The sequence below is a fragment of the Zootoca vivipara genome, chromosome 5 (assembly GCF_963506605.1).
Source record: "Zootoca vivipara chromosome 5, rZooViv1.1, whole genome shotgun sequence".
Classification (NCBI taxonomy): Eukaryota; Metazoa; Chordata; class Lepidosauria; order Squamata; family Lacertidae; genus Zootoca; species Zootoca vivipara.
Window position 1 is genome coordinate 27,469,228 of NC_083280.1, and position 20,113 is coordinate 27,489,340.

At 40.1% G+C, this 20,113-nt stretch overlaps 1 protein-coding gene across 5 annotated transcripts in view; it reads right to left on the bottom strand.

Annotated features, from left to right (window-relative positions):
* Nucleotides 1-8,053: 8,053 nt before the first annotated feature.
* U2SURP (U2 snRNP associated SURP domain containing) overlaps nt 8,054-20,113 on the bottom strand; it is a 34,141-nt gene continuing 22,081 nt past the window's right edge. For all 5 annotated transcript variants that reach the window (XM_035132769.2, XM_035132772.2, XM_035132771.2 and 2 more), the window contains 9 exons: nt 19,379-19,501; nt 17,546-17,702; nt 16,578-16,673; nt 16,237-16,303; nt 14,258-14,420; nt 11,762-11,872; nt 10,441-10,565; nt 8,912-9,088; nt 8,054-8,339 (listed from right to left, as the gene is read on the bottom strand). In XM_035132769.2, the coding sequence (XP_034988660.1) occupies nt 8,201-8,339; nt 8,912-9,088; nt 10,441-10,565; nt 11,762-11,872; nt 14,258-14,420; nt 16,237-16,303; nt 16,578-16,673; nt 17,546-17,702; nt 19,379-19,501 (1,158 nt within the window). In that variant the 3' untranslated portion in view covers nt 8,054-8,200. The remainder of the gene's footprint in view (nt 8,340-8,911; nt 9,089-10,440; nt 10,566-11,761; nt 11,873-14,257; nt 14,421-16,236; nt 16,304-16,577; nt 16,674-17,545; nt 17,703-19,378; nt 19,502-20,113) is intronic.

Here is a 20,113-nt window from a genome sequence, read left to right on the forward strand (position 1 = left end):
GAACTACAACTCCCATCAGCCCCAGAAAGCATGGCCAATGGCTGCAGCTGTAGTTCACCAAAATCTCTGAAGGGCCATTAGTTCCCCACTCCTGCTCAAAAGCTTTGTTGGTTAGCCAGATAGTATTTCGGTATATATTTTGAAAATCACAAAAATAAACATTTTTCAACCTGGTCCTTTCACATCTGAAGGCTGTAACAGTGAAACTGGTTGGAGGGGAAATGTAACCTGAATAGGCTTTATAAAATATAATTTTCAAACAAGCCAGATTCTGCGGTACTGAAGTTTAGAAGAGAAAGCTACAGGGGAGAAACACTAGCTATTAATTTTAAAATATATATATATATATAATAATTGGGACAATACAATATCCGTATAAACCTAGAGGGGTTGTCTTAAAAAATAAAATAAAACTAGGTCAGTTCAATATAGCCTAAATAGGAAGCAGCATATGGAAGTGCATCGAGGCCTCTGGAATAATGAGTGCATCCTTATGGAAGACCCAATGGAGTTAAAGAAAAATATCTCCCCCCCCCCCCAGCAACAAAAGAAATTAAAGTAAAAGTGGCATGCTTGCATAAGTAATATTGGCAAAGAGCTGTCATCTGAGATGCATGAGTAATTTTTTAAAAATTGTTTGGCCCTGGGTCCAGACACATGCATCTTTCCCATCCCAAAAAACTCTACCATCACTTAAACTGCTTATTACACATTTAACACTGCTTCTCACTTTGCAATGCAGCCAGATATTTCTCATTTCCTAGCTGAATGGTATATAGGTAATAAGGAGAGCCAATGTGTTTCTCAGATTGTTAGATAACTTAAGGAGTTGTGTTCAATGGTTAATGGTTAACATATCAATTTGTGAAATATTTCACAGTATTGCACATTTAGTGGAAGGCTACAAAACAAAATTGTGCCCCATGCTGTCCTCTGAGCTTTGAAAATAATGAGGTAGGTAGACCACAGAAAATTGTTTAATAGGCCAAAATATACATGTGCTTTTTGGTAAGCAGGGTAAGTATCCAGGAACATCCACCTACTTTTGAAATTGACTCCCACCACCAAAAAAATGTGTGTGTCCCCCCCCAAAAAAGGGGGGGTCAAAGGCACAAAAGTCCACTTCTGCCATCCTCTTCTGTCCGTGTCTCTGGATCCATCTCATTACATATCCAAAACTCTGATCCATATCCTGCAAATCAAGAGTTGAGATTGGTGTGTAACCCTGGTGTGTTGGGAAAATATCAAAACATAGTTTTGCTATTTTAAACGTATTTTTTATTAAAGATTTCTTGGTTTACAAAAGTATGTGCATGCAATGTCTACTTTTTCAAGTTACATTTTCTACATATCAGTTTCATTTGTTGAGACATTAGTGTTACATTAGGGGGAAGAGGTGGAGGGGGCATGGTGATTGGGGGTGTTGATGTTTATATTTTACTTAATGTAAGTGTGGGGTTTTAAACCAGGAAGTACCGTAGTTTGCCGTGTATAAGACGATGAGTTGCCGCCGCGAGCAGGAGATTGCCATCTTGGATTGGGCGGGTGATTGGTAGGTGCTGTCGATTGGCTGCTGCTGTGGCAATTGGGCGGGTGATTGGCGGCTGATGGCAGCAAGCGGGCAGACAAATGTAGGCTTCATGATGTGCGCAATTGGCAGCGTCAGTCAGGTGGTTGAGCGATTTTAGGCAATCCCCCCACCCCGAAAAAGCTCAACAAATCTTGAGTCCCCAAAAATAGGGGTCGTCTTATACAGGGTATAAAGTACGGTAATTGGATAGACTAGAGCAGTGTTTCTCAACCTTTTTTGGGCCACGGCACACTTGTTCCGTGAAAAAAATCACGAGGCACACCACCATTAAAAAAGTTAAAAAATTTAACTCTGTGCTGCCCTATATTGACTATAATTATGACTGTAAGAAACACTTGCCAATTGCTGTGTTGGTTGCAATCTCCTGTAATAAGGCTTCACAAGCCGTCCGGTGGGTCAGTGTTGTATATTGGCGGCCGCCAGGCACGTGACAATGCAAATCGCCCTTCTCATCGCCGCACGTCGCGGTACACCAGCCAGTGTCTCGCGGCACACTAGTGTGCCACGGAACAGTGGTTGAGAAACGCTGGACTAGAGCACACTGGAAGCAGCATACAAACTATGAATCATTTGGCACTGTGTGAGAACCAATGCCTCTGCTACCATGTTTCCAAGTTGCTCTCCCCTCACCTCTCTCTCACCACCCCAAGCTTTTAAATACAAACACCCTCCTTGCAATAGGTTTTCAGAGGTTTTCTCCTAAATTTACACACCACTTTTCCCCCACAGTAAATGCATATCCTAGGCATGAAAAAGATGTCATTTTTTTATCACATTAACAAAAAAGACAAGCTTCGTGTATGTAGAGGATGAACATTATCAAAGGAGATTCTTTTCATTCTTTTCAAGATTCTTTACAAAACCATAATTGTTGTCCAAGGTTAGATGACTGTTTGAAAGCCTATCATTACTAATAAGCTTCGCCGAAATCAAAAGAGGCAAATCCAAGACAAATAACACTTGCAGATAAAGAGCCAGCAAAAAAACAAATTGATTTGCCCTCCACCTGGTTATAAGGCCCATCAGATTCACCTTGCAATTTGCTTAGCTATTAACATTAAAGACACTACTCAATTGCCCACTCATATTCAGGTGGTTGTCATGTTTGTATTTGAAGCTTCTTCAGCACTTTATGCTTTCAGTATCTTACACAGGCATCCCCAAACTTCGGCCCTCCAGATGTTTTGGACTACAATTCCCATCTTCTCCGATCACTGGTCCTGTTAGCTAGGGATCATGGGAGTTGTAGGCCAAAACATCTGGAGGGCCGCAGATGCTTGATCTTACACATGAAAACTGTATCTAAAGATGCATGCAGAACAGCACTCTTGTTGAATTTCCGTCCAGCTGCACACATATTAACCTTTACTAACCTCTCAGAATGTTGTAGTTGGCGTATTTTTGTAAAAAGTTGAGTCTGAGCTGTACTTCCGTGTACTCATATTTGTAATGCAGCATGCCAAAAATAGACCTTTGAAACAGGAATGAAGTAGCTTCTGCTAACACACCACACACCACCCCAATCTCCCCAGTGATATGAGATTCCAGGGGTTGCAAGATGTGCTTTACCCAGGGTCTGTTTTCTTTTGGACAATGAGACACAGCAGAGACTGTGGTGTCGTCATGATACATGGTTTATTTACACATATATACAACCTGTGTCAACGGGACGTGGGTGGTGAAGACAGGCACCTTCTAGTTTTGTCTCCATCTTCTACCTGCTAAGTTCTGCTACAACGCTGCAACACTTGAGACTAAGGGGGAGGTAGATGACAGGCAGCGCCACCCCCTGGATTGGTTGTACATAGGTCGGCAGGTGGGGCTTGTTAAGGATAGACTGAGGTTGGTGGGGGCCGTTTTCTGTTTGCTCTAATGCAGGGTTTCCCAAACTTAGGTCTCCAGCTGTTTTGGACTACAACTCCCATCATTCCTAGCTAGCAGTACCAGTGTTCAGGGTTGATGGGAATTGTAGTCCAAAAACAGCTGGCGACCCAAGTGGATGAGCTTCCACTAGTAATGGTGTGTGTGTGTGTGTGTGAGTGTGTGTGAGAGAGAGAGAGAGAGAGAGAGAGAGAGAGAGAGAGAGAGAGAGAGAGAGAGAGAGAGAGAGAGAATACTGCTGCAATGCGCTCTACGTGGGGCTACCTTTGAAGGTGACTCAGAGAAGAGGTGGGATATAAATCTAGAAATCTAGAAATAAATTTCTGAGCACAATCCAAAGTGTTGGTGTTGACCTTTAAAGCCCTAAACGGCCTCGGTCCAGTATACCTGAAGGAGCGTCTCCACCCCCATCGGTCTGCCCGGACACTGAGGTCCAGCGCCGAGGGTCTTCTGGCGGTTCCCTCGCTACGAGAAGCCAAGTTACAGGGAACCAGGCAGAGGGCCTTCTCAGTAGTGGCACCCACCCTGTGGAATGCCCTCCCACCAGAGGTCAAAGAGAACAACAATTATAAGGCATCTCAAGGCAGCCCTGTTTAGGGAAGCTTTTAATGTTTGATTTCTGTATTTTAATGTTTTGTTGGAAGCCGCCCAGAGTGGCTGGGGGAACCCGGCTAGATGGGCGCAGTATAAATAATAAATTATTATTATTATTAATTAATGATGTCCAGTCTCAGCAGTGGAGTGGCCCAGTCATGGTCAGATTTAATGTTTCATCCCATCTCCCTGTCAGAGGCCACATCCCCTCCCTTACTCTGGTCAGCCTATCATGCCTGTCAGCATTTGACAGAAGCGAAATGAGTCCATTATAGTGTAACAAGAGCACACAGTTCACGAAGTTGCATTTCACAAGAGTGAGCTTCCTCCACAGAAACGTTTTCATGTATGTCAGAATTCAAGTATTCACATTCGTAAGACCATAAGAAGAGCATGCTGGATCAGGCCACTTTTGGAAGTCAGAACATGTTAGCAAAGTTGAGAGATCCGATTCCTAAGTGGGTTAAACCACAGAGCCTAGGACTTGCCAATCAGAAAGTCGGCGGTTCGAATCCCCATGACGGGGTGAGCTACCATTGCTCGGTCCCAGCTCCTGCCAACCTAGCAGTTCGAAAGCACGTCAAAGTGCAAGTAAATCGGTACCGCTCCAGCGGGAGGGTAAACGGCGTTTCCGTGTGCTGCTCTGGTTCGCCAAAGTGGCTTTGTCATGCTGGCCACATGACCTGGAAGCTGTATGCCGGCTCCCTCGGCCAGTAACGCGAGATGACCGCCGCAACCCCAGTCTCGGTCACAACTGGACTGAATGGTCAGAGGCCCCTTTACCTTTACCTTACAACCTGTGTCTAGATGAAGAGGTTCTGCACCATCACTTTCGAGGTTTCTGTTCTTCTCGTGCCTTAAAGCCATGTATCCCTGTGTCTGAAACTTCCTTCTGTCGGCTCACATCACACTGTTCCTAAGCTTTCATTGTCTCTGCGTTTTCTAACTAAAGTGGCATGTGACAAGACTTTAGCTGGCACTACTCGGAGGTCCACACAGACTGAAGGGAAGGCTGAAGAGAATCCCAGGTCAGTGATCTCAGACCATCCATCTGCTCCTGAAGAGCAGTGATGTGGTGGAGCATGAACAAGTCTAATCAGGCATCTAATGAACCCTTTTATTTGGGTAAACGCAGATGGTGAACTGACCCAACATGTGATTGGGGACATGAGCTCAAGTCTTCCTAAAGACCAGCCACTGTAACATCCTTTGCCAACTCCATTCTTTTGACTAGCCATGTCCTGCTGCTCTTTAGAGAACAATGAAGCTGGCATGGATATGGGGGCTTTCATGATCAGATCCGGCACTTCAACATTTACGACTGCAGAGGAGACCTCTATTAGCTTCAGAGGGTTTGGCTGTTTCATACCTTTTTATTTTCATCATTTTAAATTGTAAACCACCTTGGATACACCTTGGAAGGCATCTAAACAGAGTTAGTGTTTATATACATACATACATACATACATACATACATACATACATACATACATACATACACACACACAGTGTCACCTCGCAAGACGAATGCCTCGCGCAACAAAAATCTCGCAAGACGAAAGTGTTTTGCCATGTTTTCGGCGCTTCGCAAGACGAAGTATTCTATGGCTGCCATGCTTCGCAAGACGAAGGTTTTCGGCGGTTTTTTGTTTGTTTTTTGCCGCGGCAAACCGTGCTTCGCAAGACAAAATTATCGCAAGACGAAGCAACTCGCAGAACGAATTACTTTCGTCTAGCGAGGCACCACTGTGTGTGTATGTATATTATATATATATATATACACACACACACACACACACACACACACACACACACACACACACACAGATATATATGTATAATATATATACACACCGTGTTTCTCATATTATAAGACACGTCTTATTTTTTTCCTCAAAAAACACACACTATGGCTTATTTTCAAGAGATGTCTTATTTTTTTCCTCCTCCTCCTGCCGCGGCCGGCATTGCTGCTGCGCCTATCACTATGTCTTATTTTCGGGGTATGGCTTATATTCCTTGAATGCTTAAAAATCCTGCTATGGCTTATTTTATGGGTATGTCTTAAAATATGAGAAACAGGGTGTGGGTGTGTGGGTGTGTGTATGTGTATATATATATATATATATATATATATATATATATATATATATAATCAGTAGCACCTGTATGAGAATGTAGAAGCAATACAGGTAAGCACACAGGAAATTTGGGTCAACCCCCCCCCCGGCCCAAATGTGTATTTTAGGTATTTTTGCATCATATTCCTCTAATGAATATAAATTTTGTCTCTCAAACACTTAAAAACCCCATATATAACATAAAAGAGCACGTAGCTGTCGATAATCATAATTATAATTATGAATTTTAAAAAAAAAAACACTTCACTGGAGTCCAGATCCCTTTAAACTTTGCATTTTATTACAATCTGCCCACTCCTCCAGGAAACAAACAGTGAACCTTTGTGACTTTTCTTTCATGGAAAAAAAGTTAAGTGACCCAGAGGAGGTGCTATGTTATATCAATGCCAAAAGAGGGGGGGAAACAGGTTTAAAACAAAAGGGCTTCCAAAACTGGGGAAGGAGAAGGGGGAAGGAATACAAGTATATTAGAAAAAGATACAAGTTAAAAAAATCTAATTTCTGCTACTCTTTCAACAATTTTCACATCCAAAGGAGGAATTCAATACAAAAATGCATTTACAAGGTCATCTTATGGAATAAAATCCACTTTATAAAGACACTTCATGATGTGCATTTTAGAGTTCTGATCATTCTGACAGTATTTGTTGTAAAGGGGAAATACAATTTGTTCTCTTTTCACTATTCATGGAAAGTAATTAAAACACTTAATACTGTGGCTTCAATACCATTTCACCGAAGATACCAGCTGAAAGGATTTCATGTTCAATGAAGAACGATGTGCCTTGAAACCATTCCTATGAAATATGTGAGTTTCAGACAGAAACAGCAAGTTTCATATCTGAGTAAAAGGGGAGAAAAACAGCATGCATGAAGAAACTGAATAGTGGACGTCTGCCCTAGTCACATTTCCAGAAATGTGTTAAAACTGCCCTAGTGCATAGGTTTAAACCTAATCTAATCAATTATGTGATCCTGCTACTATGAATGACTCGAGAGATTTATGGTGTCGAAAGGGAAGAAGAGTTTACAAGCAAATGGAAGAGGCCATAGGCCCAAGATTGCATTTGAGGTTCCTAATACCCACAAGCCCTGCTTTCCTTCCTTCCTATGTACTGGGCTGGAAGCATCTATAGCACCAGACAGATAGAAAGTAGCTGCAACAGTGATTATCTCTCTCTCCAGCAAACAATCACATTGTTTAGTAGGTATGGAAGAAGCAGACCTGCCAGGTGTCCCTGGAAAGAACTATCAACAGACTCATTCTGGCTGCTAGGCTGTAAGATGAGAGAGAATAAGTGTTCTCAAGGTGCCTGCAGGCTATGCTTGGAAATTCAAGCAATAGCTCATAACATTTAAGAACATCTGTACTGCGTAAATGTTCCTGCATTAAGTAAAACGTATTACCAAGTGACAATATTCATGCAGTAGATCCCAACATACCCAGAAGAGTTCTATAACCTAACCATTGTATGAAAGACTCCTGCTAGAAGCTCGCAATGGAAGCTCTGTATGATGGCAAACTATGGCTGGCGTTGGGGGAGAGAACTCTTGTTTCAGCGGGGCAAGAAAACACCATTATTATTTTTTTACTTTTCTTTTCAGATTTTATTTGAAATCTAATTCAAGTTGTCAAAGCTACAAAAAAAGGGGGATGGGGGGGAACAATTGTGTGTGGGTGGGTTTTTTTCCTAACTCACAACATTCTAAAACAAAATATCACTACTGCCAGCAGATCAGTTACACACATTTCAGATGAAGTTTCTAAACACAAAATCTCGTTCTGGGAAGTAGCCACAATGAAGGTATTTTGTACAATATAAAACAATGACAGGTCTACCGATGCAGTTACTCATGAGTATACACGTGCATTCACAAAAAAAATATTAGGAATGCTTTTTTTGTTTTGTGTTTTTTTTTAAACAGACTCTTCAGGCACAAAAACAAAACCGCATTTCCAGTAAGTGACAGCATCATAAAAATTAAGAGTTTGTCAGTGTTTGCTCTTCTTTGACTTCTTGTGGGATCTGTGTGGAGAGCGGGATTGAGATCTGGATTTTTTTCCTGACTTTTTAGGTGACCTGGATCGTGACCTCCTTGATCTTTTGGGTGTCCTTGAGCCAGACGGCGACCTAAAAATAAATTGTATTAATGTCAATAGATTGTTTATTTGGCTTCCGCCTGCCAAGATCAACCCCATTCTTAGAGTAGTTCAGAACCATGCTGGATTTGATGCACTCTTCCCCAAACAGATTAATTCTATCCTGTAACATGTATGTACCGTGTTTCTCATATCTTCGGCTCTGTCCCCCGATGCGCGACGGCTCGGGGAAGCAGGCAGGGAGCTCCTGCTGGGTCCCGCGCCTTCGCCTCTCGCTCGGTCGGGGCTACACGACATGGCTTATTTTCGGGGTATGTCTTATTTTTCACCAACCCTTAGAAATCCTGTCATGGCTTATTTTTTGGGGATGCCTTAAAATATGAGAAACACGGTATAAAAGTGGACAAGGAAATACTACCTGTACCTTTTTACTGCATATGTCACCCAAGAATCCTGTTTCTCCACAATATTACACAAAGACAAGTGTTTCTATTTATTTATTCAAAGGATGATTTCGGGTTCAGACGACAGGCCAAGCCAAATGATGGCTCAGCTGCTGAGTTACACTGAACAAAATGGATTTCCAGAAATGAACAGCGTTACCTTTTTGCTTTTTTACTGGCATCTCTGGGAGAATCCTTGTGAGATGACCTGGAGCGTGAGCTTTCTTTGTGGGATCTTTCAGATCGCTCCGAGCGTTCCGATTTTGGCGACGGTGATTTTGCTCGCCTGCTTCCACAGCTGCGGGATGGGCTGGGTGATGTGCTGTGTCGCCTTTTCCTTTTTCAAAAGAAAAAAGAAATAGAAATTATGAGCACCTATACAAAGATGCCCACCACCTCACCAAATATATTAAAGAAGGCTGGCATTGCTTTCAGAACATTAAATGCATAAATATTCAAAATCTCCTTATGCACATTTCCAGAGCAATAGGAGTTACAGCAGCAATCAGGCTGGCCATCAAAACTGCATGGTTAAATAAAACTTGGGACTTAATTATACCGCCTTTAAAAAAAAATGCAACTGATTGTCCAAAAACCTATGGTAAAATATATTTCAGATGCTTATAAGTAATGATTAATATTTGAATTAATCAGCAGTGACTTCAAGCCCTGCTGGGATTGAATACACTCTTGATTCCCGGTACTGAATGGCATTGTATTCAAGATTTGCTTTTGGCAGGGGTAAGCTTTACTCTAGCGTTCCTGATTGGCAACTCGAACATGTAGCTGATCCCAGCAGGGTCTGAAGTCTGTGCCAAACAGCATTTAAAGCCTTCCCAATTGTTCCTTTGCAGCCACGCCTTTATCTGCCCTACACCTGGCATCATACAGGTTGGGCGGGCTTGGCTTGGGGGGGTGTGGAAACCTTGGAGGTTAAATTAGGCCACCTGCTGGGCCAAAATAGGCCCACAGCCTATTGATTCCCCACCAATGCGTTAAACCAGGCACCCCCAAACTTCGGCCCTCCAGATGTTTTGGACTACAATTCCCATCTTCCCCAACCACTGGTCCTGTTAGCTAGGGATCATGGGAGTTGTAGGCCAAAACATCTGGAGGGCCGCAGTTTGGGGATGCCTGCTTTAAACTATAGCCTTGATCTTCAGATATTGTAACTTGTGTGCACCCTTGTTTGCCATTTTATCCTGACATGCTTAACATTTAAAAAGCAACAATTGCTTTAAATGTTCCTTTTAAAGTGGCTGTATATCACTGTGATCAGTTGACTGGATGATAATTTTCTTCTAAATGCCAAGATCCTTGATTGTGAAATTGCAGGGTGAACAAAGGCAAGGTTGCAAAAGCAATACTGTCTTCACACACACACAAAAATGACACTAACTCACATCCCACTGAAAGTATTATTTTCCAATTCAGACACTCAAATTTAGGGGACTAGAAAAAGAATTCAAAAATAGGGTGGCCCCCAAAGTTTCTACTCTGCTGGTGCAAGAGACTTCTGCTTGCGGAATGTAACTTTCCCTTCCTTTCCCCTGCAGCCCACACCCTCAAAATTGTCTCTGAAGGGTCAGAGGAGCCCCTGGAGCGAATTTTGGGGGCATGCAGGGGGAGAAGAAGGGGAAAACTCTTTGCACATGCTGCATTCTATCTAGCCTTCTTAAATTAAGATACCTTTCTTTTCTTGTTGGTGTACATTCTTCTTTCTCCTTCTTCTCTTTTGATCTGGATTCAGATTTCTCTTTGTCCTTCTTTTCTCTTTCCCTTTCCCTTTCCCTCTCCAGCTCCTTTTCTTTCTCCTAGGTTAAAAGTAATTGAGCACTTCAGAGAATTCAGAATTTATCATACAGAGCAAGATGTATATGTTAATTCATTTTAAGCCCTACAAAACAGACCCAAAGTTTGACATTGAGGGAAGAAGAAATACCCTAAATCAGCTTCCTATGACTCCACATTAGATCACTGATCCATTTAGCTGAATGCTGTCTATCTACCCTGACTGGCAATGATTCTCCAGTGTTTCAGAGAAATGCCCTTCCCAGGGCTACCTAGATATGTAAGAGAATGAACCTGAGATCTTCTGTATATGCTCCACTACTAACCAACAGTCATTGCCATACAGTCAAACATTTACAAGAACAAAATTAAGTAGTCACTTTTAAAACAAATGTGGAAACATCTTTTGTCTTCTTAATCACATTCTTTCAGATTCTAAAACATCTTTAGCTCAAAGCTACCAAACCTTCGACACTTAACTTTGCCCGTTACATGTGGCAATGTAATCATTAAGCGTAGTAACCTTACAAATTATGTTTTGATGCTAAATCGCTTTAAAAATAGATACAGTAACAACAAATATGAAGTTATTGCAGGGCAGTAAATCCCAAGCTACTTATTATTTTGTCTAGTTTATACATGTCTATCACTTTAATATGCTTTAAAAGGTAATAAAGCTTTGTGTCGGTTTCTGTATGCTCATATTCAATTTTAAATGCAGCCCTACCATAAAGCACCTATCACCCACAGAAATGACTTTAGAAATCATGCACTTATACAGATCAAATAATCTATCTAGATAAGTCTAAAACACTAAACAGGCAAACTATTAAGTGTTCCAAAACTATTCTGATTTAAGATTGCCAAGTATAACATGAGGCCAGTACCATTCAACGGTTTGGATCCAGACTGCAAGTGGATTTGAGCCTGAGACCTGCTGCTGCTTGTGCATATCATGCTAAACAATTACTTAGCGTTATAGTCAAAACAGGTTCCAGTAACATTAATAATAATAATAATAATAATAATAATAAATTTTTATTTATACCCCGCCCTCCCCAGTCAAAAACCGGGCTCAGGGCGGCTGACATCAACAGAATCAATAAAACATAAAAACAATTAATTAAAATACAGATTAAAATACAGTATTAAAATTTAAAGATACAGAAATCTGTATCTAAAGTAAATTTAAAAAATGCAGAACAATAGCACTACTTACCCTCTGGAGCAGCTTGTCACGGTAGTGTTCGACCTGTTCTGAAAAACTCTGGCCTGGCTTCTTGGGTCTTTTTCCAGATTCCAACTCATCTTGAAACTTCATTACCTTCAGCTGTGAAAATACACATGCAAACACAGTTCTAGAGAGTTACCTGCAAGTTTGGCAAAGTTACAACATAAACATTTGGATTAGGCTTTTTATTTACAGTGGTGCCTCGCTAGACAAATTTAATTCGTTCCACGGGTCTTTTCTTATAACGAAAAATTCGTCTAGCGAATCCCATAGGAATGCATTGAATTTTTTTTGAATTTTTTTGCCCATAGGAACGCATTAATTGAATTTCAATGCATTCCTATGGGAAACCGCGATTCGCTAGATGAATTTTTCATAAAACGAATTCGTCTAGCGAGGCAACCTCCGCTCGAAAAATCCTTTCGTTAAGCGGAAATTTCGTTAAGCAGGGCATTCGTTAAGCAAGGCACCACTGTACTTTGTTTTGGCCCTAGGGTACATGGTTTAGATCAGGCATCCCCAAACTTCGGCCCTCCAGATGTTTTGGACTACAATTCCCATCTTCCCTGACCACTGGTCCTGTTAGCTTGGGATCATGGGAGTTGTAGGCCAAAACATCTAGAGGGCCGCAGTTTGGGGATGCCTGGTTTAGATACATTCACATAAATTTCTCTTCAGTGATGAGTTCTCAAAACAATTAATTGGTGAAATACGATATTAAAATACATGTAAAGCTGAAATGTATTTTAATATGTACCTTTAGTTTATAATGAAATTTAAACTGACCTTATGTTTTGATCCCTTAAAGCTTTGACTTTTATTCACGACTTTAATGTATATTTTATATTCTTTGTACATCACTCAGAAGTTTTATTTATCATTAAGCAGTATACAAATTATGTTTAAAAATAAAAAATAAAATCCCACCCCAACGCTCAGATTATAAGTGCGGCTGAAAAACTCTGGAGTTAGTCTCTTCATCAGATTCGATAAAAAGAAAATTATGATTTGGCATTCCAGTGGTACCTCGGTTTACAAACACAATTTGTTCCAGAAGTCTGTACTTAACCTGAAGCGTACTTAACCTGAAGCGAACTTTCCCATTGAAAGAAATGGAAAGTGGATTAATCCGTTCCAGACGGGTCCGCGGAGTACTTAAACTGAAAATACTCAAACCGAGGCGTACTTAAACCGAGGTATGACTCTACATGAATAAGCCTTAGGTCTGTGCACTCTCCTCCAGTCATGAAAAGATCTGAAATTATTGCTTTTATTTAACCAATTGCAATTTAGCATTATCCTGGGAAAAACTGTGTTAGCTTTTACCACTGAAACAAGCCAAATTATGAACACAGGAAGCTACCTTGTATCAAGTCAGTCCACTGGTCATCTAACTTAGTACTGTCTACACTGGCAGGTAGTGGGTCTCGTTTAAGATTATGCCTGAACCCTAAACCACAGGTAAACCTGAACTGTGATTAATTGAAAGCAACCACACAGGGGGAGAAAAAAAGAAAGGGGCTCATTCATTGGTTAAACATTACATCTCAACACAACTGCTAAATTTCAAAAAATGAAAATTAATGCAGAGTTCCTCACCCTCAAGTATGAATGCAACTTAAAAACCTTAATGGAGATCATACAATAAATTTAGAGATTATTCTACCCCAACATAATGACTTTCATTGGGCATTACTACTCCTAATAAATATTTGAGATCACATTTAGAAAAGAGATCCTTAAAATAAGCATCCATGAATAATAATCCATTAATCCTAACGGACCATTTTGGAATACAGTTATACTCTTCTCACCAGCAGAGGGCACCCTAGACTTTCCAAGTAGTTGTGACTAAAATACACTTTTACCCAACAGTTCTTCCTACATTCTAGGAATGCAACAAGTGCTTTAGGAATTCAAAAACAAAAGTGCCACTCTCTTCTAACAATTGAGGAGAAGATATCAGATATCATCCTTAAATCAAGATTGAATAAGGAGCATAGGCATCAACTCCAATAATTATGCAAAATAAGTATCTTGGAAATATACTTGCACAGTACATTATGGGCTTCAAAGTTCAAAATGTTCAAGGCTTCTTGTGTGTAATTGGTGCCTCTTCTGCCCTCCAATATCTATTTTCCAACACTTGCTATGATTGAATAATGCCCTAATTATGTCCACCCAACTGTGTAATAGATTTTTGCTTGTGCAATTGAACTTTCACATTTCCCCAAAATTTGCCCAGGAGGGTCCTCCAGCTTGTACCTATGTTTCCCTTATGTTACATCTTTCAATAATAAAACCCAGTGCTAGCCTCACATATACATAGTGCAAATACAAGTAATTCTTAAATATGATAACAATTTGATTAGCAATCCTGAAATCCAAGTGAAAATTTTAAAAACAGGGAAATTGATTATTTTTATGCTTGATCCATAATGTCAGAGTATAAAAATAAATTTTATTGATGATTTTCACACACACCTCAATTTCTCTGAGTTTGGCACGCTTTTCCTCACTCATTTCTGAGTACTTGCTTGAAGATTTCGAATCTGACATTTCTTCTCTGATTGGATTGGAGTACATGTGATGCTCCTCTGATTTAGAACTCTGAGTGTCCTCTTCATCTTCACTTTCTTCCTCTTGGCTTTTAAAAAAACGGAAGTACAGAAATTAATTCTCTCTGGGGAAATTCTGCTATGTTTATCATTTTCCAATAGAGCATTTTGTCATTACATAAAGTCAAGCACAGGTACATGTGTCAGCATACTTTGCTTCTATTTTTGTTCTGTAACATCCTCTTACTATTATACAATATTCTTTTTATTCAAAATATTAGGCGTGCACTGTGAAGAAAAATTATTGAGAAGAACAGCACAGGGAAAACAGGGAGGGTGGGTTATAGCTATTTACGCTTCCTCTCAAAACCTTCATTCACGCTTTCCCAAGCAGAAGCAGCCTTCCATATAAATGTCACATGCTTGACCAGGAACAGGAAATATAACACAGGTATAATAGAGCACAATGAAGTGTGGATGCAGTTTATCATTGCTGGATGGTTTCAAAGTAATTATGGGAGGGGATACACATCTCAGCGTGAAACCAAAGCAGTGCAAATGTGCATCTGATTTCCCCGTTACTGACCCAGCAATGAATCAACAGTAACTGATCCAACAATGCATGGAGTGCTTCCTCGATTAGGATGCCCCGATCTATAGAAAGCCAGTGCAGCACCTCTCCTTGAGCCAGGATGTGTCTGGATTCAACAGTAAGACCATGTGCCCCAATTTGGCTCCATGCATCCAACTATTGAGATAGCGCCACTTCAGCTCCCTCTCTAATCCAGTTTGGGGCATCATTTGGGCCCAATCTGACCCCAAATCCAAATAGGGGTCTCGCATAGCCCTACGTATATGTAGGGTTTAAAACCTTAATTACACATGCAGCCAGCAGCAATGGGAGGGAGGAGGACAGGCAAGAGTCTTTGCTTGCATCTACTTCTGCCCCACCCCAACCATACATTTAATTACAGTTTACAACCCATTCCCTTTGTCCTCCCCTTTGTCAAACCCAACCCGGGGTGGCCTCAACCCACTTCAGGCAAATCTCTGATATTTTTTATTTTTTTTAAAAAAAATATTTTCTCTTAATACATACACCACATATCCATAACATTCATATTACAATACATCTTCTCTCCCCTCCTGGGCCTTCCCCAATAACCCCTTCTGGTTTATTTTTCCCGATTACACTGCTGTTTCTAAAAAATACACTATATTCTTTCTTTATCTTCTACATATTTTGTTAATGAAGATGTGTTTATTTAAATCCTGTCGTCAAGTCAGTAGTCTTCCTTTGCTTCTGCAAGTATACTATAAATGGTTCCCATTCTCTTTCAAAGTCATTGTTGTCATTTTCCCGAAGGCAAATCACAGATAGACCTGAATCAGTCAGATTCAGTTTGTGATTTGGGATAGGAGCCACATTTTTTTTTTTATTTTTTTCCAAAAAAAAAAAAAACCTGACGGATTTCCCACATATCTAGGAATCCACTCTTGGCTTTTCTCTAGGCTGTTTTGGCACCCACATCACTTATCTCTGAGATACTAATGGAAAAGAGATTTTTATTACCATTACTTTCTACAGAGCCTAACTCACATGGAACATTGAACAGATTTTCACTGGGCGTGGAAGCAGGAATAGATAAATAGACAGTTCTTTGGTCTAATATGTTACCAGAGTCCAGCAATTAAAGGAAATATGTGCATAAATGGACGGGGTTACAACTTTTGTATTTCTCCATGGAAGGCTGATCTCTTCCCTAATATGGGACTCCAGAAGAATAGACATTTCACACCCCCATAGCATGTTTGAAATGATCCTTGTTATTGTGTAATATATTTAGGATCAGAGTGGCCATGGCAAAAGGGGGAGAGAAGACATAAAAACACCTTAATTCTTACTTCTGATTTTCTTCCTCTTCAGATTCCTCATGCTGGTCAAAAAGCTCCCATTTAGATGTTGTTACCGCTAGTAAGGGAAAAAATGCAAAAACATTGGCCAGTGTTACATAAAATTATATAAATCTTATTTTTAAAAAAGGTATTTGTAGCTATGCTGCATAGCAGTTAATTTCTAACTTTTTATTTAATGGCACTGTTCCAGAATAAGAGCAGCACTTGTCTTGTCTGCTAGTGAATTTAAAGTATTGCTTCATTAATATTTAGCATGAAATGCTGAACTAAAACCCATTTAACTGAAATGTATGTAACGAAAGTGGCAGAAGCTACAATATGACACTAACCTTGAGCTTCAAGTGCAGCTTCATCTACTGCTTCCCACTTTGAAGGGGCAACTTTGAAAATTGGCTCATTTTTTTTAGACTCTTCAGAAGCATCCACTGTTGAATAAAAGATTATAGCAATGACCAACATTCCAAAGTAGTCCTGCTTAGTATGCTCTCTCTTATATAGGGCACTTGAAAAAGATAAGCTATTTTAAAAGGTGCAGGCTTCAGCATACGTTGCTGCAAGTAGAAGATTATGTGCAGAGCAAGCCTCTGCATGTTTACTCAGAAGCGTCCCACCAATGGGATATACGACCTTGTGCTTTTAGAATGGCAGACCTGAATATTCAGGAAGGGCACATAACGCAATCTTCTACGGCCCATGTCATTTTAAAGTAAAGGCAGAGGATTCACTTCACATAAAAGCCTTCTGCATATGGAAACTTGTATGTCATGGTGAAGACCAAGACATAGACAGAGATCATAATTCTGGGAGACATGCACTCAAGCCCTCTAAATTCCAGAATCTGAGAACAAATTATGAGAGGCCCGATCTAAAGCTCTGTGGAATCTAGGAACATTCAAGCTATCCTGTGTAAAGGAGTTGCTGTAGTCTTTCTGCTGTTTTATCATTTTGCCCTGGAGCTATCAATTTTAGGAGGCATTCAAGATAAACCTGTAATAAAAGGATTTCTGTCCCAACTCGATTTACAGCCTAACAAGGTAATGAAAATACAGGTCTTGCTTATATAGGATTGAACACAGACAGAATGGTAATAGCCAACACACCTCACATCTTCCATTTTTCTACTATTATTCTATAGAAGCCAAATTTCTAATAAAAACACCTGTTCTCAAATCTCGGCAACACTGCATTTTAAACGCCAAAGTACCAGAAAAAATGGGGCCGCCATTAAATGTGCGTTTTGCAGTAAAAAAAAAACCCGCAGGCTTCTAAGTACACACTAAATTTAGATATTCCTTACAGGGAACACCATCAAGGTCATCATCAAGCGTCTTTATAGGGACTCCATCAAGATCATCAATTGGAGTAACATCAATAGGAATTCCATCCACATCTTCTAGAGGAGCACCATCGAGCTCTTCCTCAATGGGAGCTCCATCGAGATCATCGGGTACTTCCTGTAAACCAAATGTAAGTTTTATATGCATAGTGTTTTCCTCAAGTTGTTACAGCTTCATTTCAGATACATTTTATGCCTTTAGTTCACAAAAATGTGCAGAGCTATTATGTTCACCTCCTATTATGGGCCAATTCACAAATCCAGCACTTTTCCTTGTGGGCTGAAGTGGCCCAGTGGGTGCACCCGATATGCAATGTGAAATGGGCATCTGCACAATATGTCTGATTCCCCCCGTCTTTCAAACTCCAGCATACTGTTTTCCACATCTGGATGCTATTAGCACTACTAGTATGCTAGCATCACAGTTTGCTGTACAACTGCACACATAAGACTTTTCTGTATTTACTTGACACATTAAGAAACTCTGTCAAGTATGCAAAGCAGTTTACCATTCACACAAGACATGTAGATGCCAGAAGTAAGACCCTGGTTACAGATATAATACATTTTCCTCAGGGTCCATAAATGTACAGTAGTAGATGCACAATTTATTGGGTGGGAGGAGGGGGGAAGGGGACACAATGTTTGAGTTTAATAATATAAGAGAGTTCAGCACATGCAAACACTTTCCAAGGTTCCATGTTTTCCTTCAGAAACCAGGCAATAGATAGCAGAGTTCCCATATTTCTGTAGTTCATTTATTGTTTACACTGCAGCAAGTCTACATACAAAAGATTTAATCTCTCCTGCTTACTTTCTTGAATTACTTCACAAAACGTATCTGGCATGAGTAGTACATATTTATGGTTTGGATAACCCAATAATTTTGGCCTGGCCTGCACTTCACATGAATTCGTACTTACAAACAACTTATGGTGGGTTGTTCTTGTCTTACTGCTCATGGTTTGTTTGGAGAGAAGCAAATGAGCCTAAGTTTGACAAGAAGTCACAGTACAGTTTGTCCCCCCCCCCTCCCCCCACACAGTAACAGTGAGGAAGGAGCAATATGCCCATAGTTTCAGCAGCATGTGTAAAGCATAGTTTATTTTAAGTACGAATTCATGTGAAGTGCAGGCCAGGCCAAAATTATTGGGTTATCCAAACCATAAATATGTACTACTCATGCCAGATACGTTTTGTGAAGTAATTCAAGAAAGTAAGCAGGAGTTCTGCTCTAATTACAAAACCAACCAATTCTCAACAACTATATGTTTCTCAAAATTGCTTCTCCTTGCACCTGCAAGGCCACAGGTTAGAAATTCTTGGCTCTAACAACTTTTTAGACAAATTCCAGCTTCTTGAGACAAATGCCCTAATAGACAAGATGTATTTTATTCCATTAATTGCAACTCTAACCACATAATATGGAAGAGATGGAGGCTGGTCTCAAGCATTCAGGTATTTTAAAATTCTCTCTCACTCACAAACACACACCTGAATACTGATAAAGAGGCAATGCACGTGCTTCAGGTTCCAAGTAATTTCCAATACGTAACTGGTAAATGAGCTAGTTCAAAGGCAAAGGTATGGACAATGTTAACATTCACATTAGGGGAAAACTGTGTTTATGCAACTTCAAATGAAAGGAAAGATTCATTTGGGAACCAAGAGAAGCCTTCATGCCCTAGAGTCCAGCTACAAACCTCTGCTATGATTTCCTTACCTGTAAGGCTTCAGATTCTCTTGTTTGCTTCCAAACGAATAGTACCAATAATGGTCTTATCTCACACTTACCTCCACTTCCTTTTCTTCAATAATATTTACAAGCCCCAAGAAAATATTCTGCAGTTTGATCAAAAATGGTTCTGGATAAATCGCCCAGTCTTCCCATGCTCTGAAGCATGTCATTACCCGTTGCTAAAAGTAGTAAACAATGCTAGTCATTTGTATTGAGAAGTACTTTAAGAACATTACACAAAGCACAACGCCACCTTTATCTAATTAGCACTGCACCCATCACAGAATGTTCATATCGATTTTGATGTGTTTAGTAAATTGGGTGGCATCCAGTCATACTCAAAGCAGACCCACTGAAATCCTTGTTAAGGACTAACTTGACTCCACTGATTTCAATGGGTCTACTCCAAGTATGACTTACCACCTTTTGGGTACAGCCAATAAAAACAATATATTTGGTGCAGACTGCACTATTTATATTTAAATGGGATTATATTTTCACAGCAAACTATACACAAACTTTGCTTTGGTGAAAAACAAAGTCATTTTTTTCTGACATGAAAGGTTGTATATTTATTGAAGTGCAGGTTCCTAATGCAATTTTCTCCCCAGAGAGGCTTGCACTAATTATTTTTTGGCACCAAGCAGAATAGCTTTCTTATTTAATACTTATATTTTTACAACCCTATTTTGTTTGCTGTTTTATATTATTTACATTATATATTTATAATTTCATTTTTTATGTCAATAAAGGAACAAATGAGGTTGGCTACTAGAGAGGGTCTTTCCAGT